At 42.3% G+C, this 7930-nt stretch overlaps 1 protein-coding gene across 11 annotated transcripts in view; it reads left to right on the top strand.

Moving 5' to 3' along the window:
- EPHA5 (EPH receptor A5) overlaps window positions 1–4668 on the top strand; it is a 261517-nt gene extending 256849 nt beyond the window's left edge. For 4 of the 11 annotated variants that reach the window (XM_033060580.2, XM_033060591.2, XM_033060590.2 and 1 more), the window contains one exon: window positions 2522–2913. In XM_033060580.2, coding sequence (XP_032916471.1) covers window positions 2522–2616 — 95 coding nt within the window. In that variant the 3' untranslated portion in view covers window positions 2617–2913. Of the gene's footprint in view, window positions 1–581; window positions 1372–2521; window positions 2921–4624 lie in introns of those variants that run through there. The other 7 variants (XM_033060570.2, XM_033060577.2, XM_033060571.2 and 4 more) reach the window with 5 other exon arrangements.
- Window positions 4669–7930: the final 3262 nt, after the last annotated feature.

Consider the following 7930-nt stretch of genomic DNA (forward strand, 5'->3'; position numbering starts at 1 on the left):
GAACCAAGAACCATCTGTTCTTTTGAGATTGGACATAATTTCTTACTCTCATTCCTCACTGTGTGCTAAACATAAAAGAGATTTACACCTCAACAGAGCTTTAGTGGACCTCAGTCATCTGCAGGAAACTTTTTTTGCAGAAGGTTCCTATACTCTTGGTCATTTGTATTTCTCCTCAGCCTGGGATATCCCAAGGGTGACTGGTTTACATTTGTGAGCCTTGCTGAAGACAACAGGATGTCCAAGTAGTGATCCAGGAAAGGCAGCCTTTGTATGCACTGCTGCTATAGAAGGGGTTTGTAGAGAAAACACTGTTTGAAGATAAATTTGTTTAGCTCGAGTAAGAACTATGCCATAAGTGATCTTTTCACGTTACCTGCAATGTCTTATCTACTGATCTTCCAAAACTTGCAGAAGTCAACTCCCTGCTATAATCTTATTGATTTCTTTGGATTGATTTTTTTTTTTTATACCCAGAATATTCTTTTAGCCTTGTGTAGCTCTAATCACGTCTTCTACAAGAAGATATCAACAATAACAGATAATTAACAAATATTTTTTATTTTTCTTTCAAATGTGAGACAGGTGATTCTCTGCTGCAGAATCCTGCAAAGCAGGACTAAATACCCAATCTGAGCTTTCTGGAGGAGTCAAAGGAAGATTAGGCTGGCTAAAAAGACAACTTTCTTTTAGTCTTTAGGGAAAAGTTAAGCTGTAGCTCTGTATTTCAAAGCACAAGCAGATGGAAGAGCTCCTGCTGAGTCACTGTTTCACTAAAAGGCTCAGAAACAAGGCATTGGATCTCCAGCTGCACAAAGTCACCTCTGAGGATAAAACTGACCTGTTAAGACCTGGCCATGTTCTGGTGCTGCAGGATTTGGCTCAACACCAAGAACCTAACTCCTCAAAATTCTGGGTCTAATTCTCATCCCAGCTGAGGCCCCTCATGCTCTCAAGTTCCTTGATGTAGATATCCACCATTTGATTTACAAATAAACCAGAAATGCCTATAAATTCTTACCCACCTTATTTTCCAAGCAAGTCTAAGATGGGTTTTTTGTCTTTCTTAATTTCTTGAATAGTACTGTAGAAGGATCACCCAGAACCTTCAGTTCCTTCCAGATAAAGGAAGAGCTTTTCTTGAAGTCTGAGGATGCTTTTCTTTTTCTTCTTTGTTTTAGGCATCTGTGTAATACAGGGAGATTTTATGACTCAGATATGCACCAATTTTTAGCAATACCCTGAGACATCAGGAGAGGGGCCCCTTAAAGAAAGTCTCACAGCGGCTGCCTTAGCTTTGTCAATGGCATTTTTGCAACCAAAGACTCCCATCTGAAAAATGAAATGCCCACAAATCAGCAAGATAAATACAGTAATTTCACTACTATATGGCCCACCCTTTTGACTAAAATTTTCCCCCGAACCCAGAAGTGCAGCTTATAGTCCGTTGCACCTTATATAATTTACAAAGTTGCAAAATTTGCCAATCTGGAAGTGTGAGCCACAATGGGGGGTGGTGCCGTGGGAGCACTGAGTCGCAAGGCGGGGCGGGAACGGGCGGCCGCAGCTGGCAGGAGCCACGTGGGGAAGGAGGGAGCTGCCACTGGCCCCAGCCCCAGCCTCTGCCGCTGCACATGCCTCAGGTGTGAGCCGTGGCCGCCCCGACCTGCGGCAGCCGCAAGCCGCGGGCGGGAGAGCCGGGGCCCGCCCCCGCACGGGGAGGGCGCTTGGGGCTGCATTTAAAGGCTACACCAATCTGTGAAAAATGTTTGCAAATTGAACACCTGCCAGTAAACTCCACAATTGTGCGATTCCGTTACTAATTCGTTACTTTGTTGCGCGCGGTACGGATCTTTGCGGCAAAAAAACCCTGCGCCTTATAGTCCAGTGCGCCTTATGGTCGTCGTGAAATTCCTGTACTGGAACCTTTCCAGTTCTCATTGGCAGGATGCCTACAGAGCCAGTCACTGCTCTCAGAGCTACCCTGGTATAAGTGCACTCATGGAACACTCTGCAAAAGCTCAACAGGCAAAAACCAACACTTAATCATCTTAGGAGGGTGGCAGGCTGGGCTGCTGTGAAGTGAAATTAAAAACTTACAATTTGAACATCACACCATCAGAAAGCAAACACCCTCCAATAGTGGTGCTGGTAGAAATCTGAAAAAAAATGGATCTGCCCCACAGCACTTTGCTGGCCAGAGAGCAGCTGGGCACAGCTGGAAGTGGACATCATTCTTCCATGCTGGAGACATCTTCTGAGCCAAAAGAGTTCAAATGCTGACTGTAGTGTGGGTGCATGGGAAAGGTAGTGAAGAAAACTGATCAAATTACATAACTGCTCAGATATTACATTCATGTTTTGATAGTAGTTTCTATGGTTTGGAAAAGTCTGCTGCAGTAGTTGATAAATTTTTCTTTTCTGAAATTCAATATTCAGAATTCTCTATTTCCCCACTGTTTTTAATAGGGAAGATACATGGTACAACAGATCTCTAAATCAATATTTCCTTTTGTACCAGTGAATTGCCAAAGGCAGTGGAAACAACCAGAACAGGAGGTTAGACTGAAGGCTAAAAGCATGTTCCTTTACAATGTCCGTCTCCCCCTGTCTTGACTTTCATCTTGATGCATGAAGAAACTTAAAAGATCCATCACGCAACTTTTCTCCATCGCTCTAATGTTCATCTACTAGCTTTGCAGTGGTCTGAAGTCAAGATCAAGCTGGTGAAGTTTTGACCACCTACCAGGCAAAAACACAAGAAAATCATGCTTGTTCATGAAATATTCATCTGAGGTTTGAAACTCAGGATTAAATTCTTGTCTCTCCTACAGAACCCCAATGGATGGTTGGGCAAGCCAACTCAACTCTGGGTTTTGGAGCTGGACTCCTTTTCCTTGTATAAACTCTGCCATGTTTCAGGCCTTCTGTGTGTATGTCCCAAATAAGCAATAAATAAAGATCTTACACACTCGTGAATTCTCCCTGACTCTTCTTAAAGCATTGTCTGTTGCTTAACTCTGTGAAGCATTGCAGTGTCCAAGTCCTAAGGTAGCACAGTTGCTGCTCTAAAACACATTGATGGAGGGACTCTGACCTCTGAAAATGTGGTTGAAAGAATGAGATGTAAAGCACTGGGTATCAGGTTTATACTAGAACACACACCAGAGTTATTGTCCTGAAAAAGCTGATGGGAATCTGATTATATTTCTCTGTTAGGCCTGTATATTGGCCCTTTGCTTTAGCTATTTGTCTATTAAGTAACCTCCTCAAGCAGAAGACTTCTTCCTGCCTTCTCCCATCCATCTCCACTGTATCCCAGCCATAAGACACATGCACTACAGGTGAGGGTCTAGTATCTTCTAGTTGCCTTTTTTCCCCACACTACCTTTATACATCATTCTCTACTTGTCATTCACTTCAGTACAAAGCTTTCAGTCAAAGGCTGTCCAATGCCAAATGGGGAGTGAAGGGAATTGATGTTCTTGATGTGGAGCCTCCTGTTTTGATGCATTTTTTTCAATTTACCATTAATATGTTGGAAATTGCTCTCTTGGACAATCTGTTTTCTCTGCCAGCAGAAAGAAACAGCCTTTCATATCATGTTCAGATAGGGAAAAAAAAAAAACAGGCAAAACTTAAGGTCACTTCAATATTTTTCCTTTCCAGATGTGTGCCAGGTTTGTGCTGAATAACTAATCTGGTTTTCCATCCACAAGTCACACAAAGAAATTTCCAAAACCATATCATGTTTGTTATCTATAGCAATTCTCCTACATGTAATTATATTAGCAGAGCATTAGCAGGTACATTTTAAATAGCGAAGCTGAAAAGAGGATCAAATCCTGAAGATGAAACAAATCCTGAAGATACACAACCCTTCTTTTCAATATTTAAGTATCTCTTCATTTATTTTTCTATTATGGTTTTGCCCCATTGCATATTACTGATTTCGTGACAGTATATTCATCCTGACACTATAGTCACCTACATATTTCACAAGTATCTTCTAACTATAGAGACACAGAAGCTAAGCAGAAACCCTGAACTACAGGATAAATCATCAAGATATCTTGTGCTGTTTCACATGCCATGATTAATGAGGAAAAGGACAAGGTCCATGACAAGCTGAACTCTATTTGTTCCTTTTTCACAGAGAGTTCCACTTTTTGTAGCACTGGTAAATCACTGTCCTATTTCCTTCTACACAACCCCCAACATCCACATTGGCTCTTGAGACAGGGCAATTTTATGGGATTCCCTGACACTCTCCATTGGCAGTGCCTCGTGCAAGAAGCTACCAAAGTGACAGGAGCCTCTAGACCCCACAGTCATAACAATAATGATCTCTGAGCAGCACTGCATGCCCAGTCTTGCCCATGAGATGTATAATCAGCACCTTCAGTTTACCAACCCTGTTTGCTGTTGGTTTTTTAACAGGGCAAACCAAGTGTTGGAAAGAAACAAAAGCCTGGAGTCAAGGGTGACCACAGCATAGGCAGGGCAGTAACCTCACTAACCAGGGAGCAGCCCCATAGCACCCAAATGGGGTAGGCAGAGCAGGGAGCTGGCAACAGGTTTCTTTAGCAGGCAAAGTCAAAGACCAGTCCTGTGGACCTTTCAGGGGATCAAGACAGGAGCAGCAGAAGATAAGTCCGAAGAGAGGACTAAAGAAAAGTATAACTACAGCATGACCCAGCATGGGAGCTAAGACAGATTACTGTGGATTTAATTAGCATAAGCAGTTTGATAACCAAGATGACTTGGCAAGAACAAAAAGAGCTAAGAAGATTGCAAGAAGATTGGATCAAGACTGGCGACAGGGAAGAAGACTGAATCGAGTAAAAGTGTTGCAAAATCTGTAAGTTTGTTTGTGCGATGTTTAACCCAATCAATGTAGTAAAAAATTACTAGCCTTCCTAGAATAATGTAAAAGCATGTGTAGCTCACAGTAAATTCAGATTCTGATCATGAATCAGTAGTCCCCATTTCTCATTCATTGATAACCCAGGAATGGGATGCAAGCCCTGAGCTGAAATGGAACTCCCATGGACAGAGGCAGTGGGTAAGAGTCCGAGAAGAGGCTGGTCAAGACAATTAAGATCTACCAGTGCCAGCAGGGCTGCCCACTGCCCATGTACTCCTAAATTAAACAGGCAATATATGCAACCTGTACACTGGATGAAAGGAGGTTTGTTTGGAGACAGCTAATCCTGGGATGCAGATATTTTTCCAATGAGAGCAGCACTGTAGCACTTCATGTTATGACCCACCCCTGAAGGCAAGGTAAATGAGATTCTTAATAGAACTGGGGCAGATTAGAATGAAATGTCACTGAATGACTGATGTTCATTTATTTATTTGTTTACATATTTATATTTATATTTATATTTATATTTATATTTATATTTATATTTATATTTATATTTATATTTATATTTATATTTATATTTATATTTATATGTGTGTGCGTATGTGTGTATGTATGTGTATATCTTAGAACAATTTGGTTTTACAAATCCCGAGTTGCTCTGAACAACAAAATCATCTACAGGGATGGATTTCAGCCCCTAAGCAGAGAGAGGTAGTGCACAAACTGCTGTGGCAGTGAGTACCAGTGCAGTGCCTCTACTCTCCAGGCATTATATATTTAAGGAATACCTACCAAGTTACCCAGTTGGTATGGAGGAGTGGTTTTCTTTTTCTTAAAGAGTAACAGATATCTAAGTGGATCTTTTAGACACAGTGAGTACATACCTGAAACACTCCTATTTGTATCTGGAAGCTTCTGACAGGTCTTATTGCCAAAGCAATTCCTCTTGTCCTTATAATGTGTATATGACAGCTTTCTTTCTGATACATACATAGTGTTCTGGGGTCCTCTCTCAGCCCTGTACTGTAAGCTGGTTCTTATACTGAACTAACTGTAGAAGCATGTGATTTGAGCTTACACATTTCAAATGAGAGGTGGATCTGTGATCAGGGACATGCCGAAATGGGGATTTCATTTGGCTTAGGAAGGCTTTCAGGTCCTAACAAGAACAAGAAGTTGTTTAGTTCTTCTCAATAGTACCTCAGTCATATACAGAGGATGAAAGTTTATTTAATTTTGCCTTTGAGCAAGTGTCAGATTAGATGACACTAACTATGTCAGCTAGCTTTTTAAAAATCATTTCAGTTCAAGCTTCATTAAACAAGACATTCTCTGTCTTTAAGAAAATCAGGGACAGGTTTCCATGCATGAGAACCTCAGCAAATGCTAGGAAATGGTTACAGCAGACCTGTTTTGCCTCTGGTAGTCAAATCCTGGTATAGCATGGGAAACCTGCAAGATTCCACCTCCAGGGAATACGAAATGTCTAATGCTGGAGATGAGAGTCTGAAGAAACTCTGGGCTCAGAGACATATGGAGGATGTTTCTTAGTCAGTAGATGTCTGTACATAATGTTTTGCCAACACATGGGCTCGGAGCTGACTGCAGGGTATTGAGATAACAAGCGTCAATGAGAGCTGTGAAGAATCGCATGCAAACTGGGAAGTAGAAGCCCACTGGGACCATGTGAACATTGTTCACAGAGTTTCATATCAGTTTGGAGTTAGTGACAGAGTGACTTGCATCTCTTCGTATTACATTTTGTAGACATATCCCCAGAGAGTTTGGGAAGGTACCTTCAACCAATATCATAGGGAGACATTTTCAAGAACACCTTTGATGAAAGTAAGTTCTTTCAGCTCTAACTTGGCATATTTGGCATATTTGGCTGGACTTCCAATGAAAACCACCGAGATAATAAAAAAAACAAATTCTCCCTATTTTGGATCATGTTTTCAAAACTCCATTGCATTTAACCATGATTCCTAAAATGACACCCACTGCGTGATGAGGACCTTTGCTGACCTGCCTATTAATAACAACAGTAGAAAGTTAATCTTCCTGAAACCTCACTCCAGTTCAAAGAAGATTTTGGAAAAACTGTGTTTATGTGCACACTAATCAAAAATAAAAACCTCCCTTTAATTTTATTCCAAAAGCAGGGATCACAATGAACTGCTCAAATATATCGATAAACAAATTAGTAATTCTTCCATTAAATAGCCTGGACTCTTATGTGTGGGAAAACTACAAATGGACTTGTTCACTAGTTTGCTGATGATCTCATTTTATTGTTTCAACCATTGGCCAAACCTGAGAGGCTTTGATGTATCAGCTGTGACAAGCTGTTTGACACTGCTGCTGGTGTCATTTCCAAGACGACATTTATCATTCCCAGTGAAAAGTGACAGTCTTGAGATTAAACCATTATTTCCTTATAAAGATGAGGAGTCATATTTATTTATAATTAATATACAGGCTTTGACAGGCCAGACATTTGTAGCAAAATTTCAAATTATCAGCACAAAAAAAAAAAAAAAAAGAAAAAAAAAAAGAAAAAATATTAACTGCAAATTAATATTTATGAGGTGAGTGAGTACAGTAAATTCACGAATACAAGCCGCACTGAGTATAAGCCGCATCTCTGGGTGTTGGCAAATATTTCGGTTTTTGTCCATAGATAAGCCGCACACGAATATAAGCCGCTCTGTCGTCCGCAGCGAGGACCCGTGGGCAATTAGTAACAGAACCACGGGAGGGCGGGGTTTACTGACTGAGCTAAGGCTGTGCAGGCTCAGCCCACTAGGGGCCGCTGACAGGGCCAGGTGCTCCAGCCCGGTGCTGCCGCTCGGGGCCGGCCACCGTTGCCACTGGGCTCGGTCACCCCGGGTCGGCGCTGCCCCGCGGTGGCAGGCAGGGACGGAGCTTCCCCCGCTCCTACGGCAGCGGCGGCGGGCGGGGACGGAGCTTTCCCGCGCCCATGGCGCCGGCGGCGGGCAGGGACGGAGTTTCCCCGCTCCTGCCGCGGCGGCGGGTGCGGACAAAGCACCCCGCCTC

The sequence above is a fragment of the Catharus ustulatus genome, chromosome 5, assembly GCF_009819885.2.
Source record: "Catharus ustulatus isolate bCatUst1 chromosome 5, bCatUst1.pri.v2, whole genome shotgun sequence".
Taxonomy (NCBI): Eukaryota; Metazoa; Chordata; class Aves; order Passeriformes; family Turdidae; genus Catharus; species Catharus ustulatus.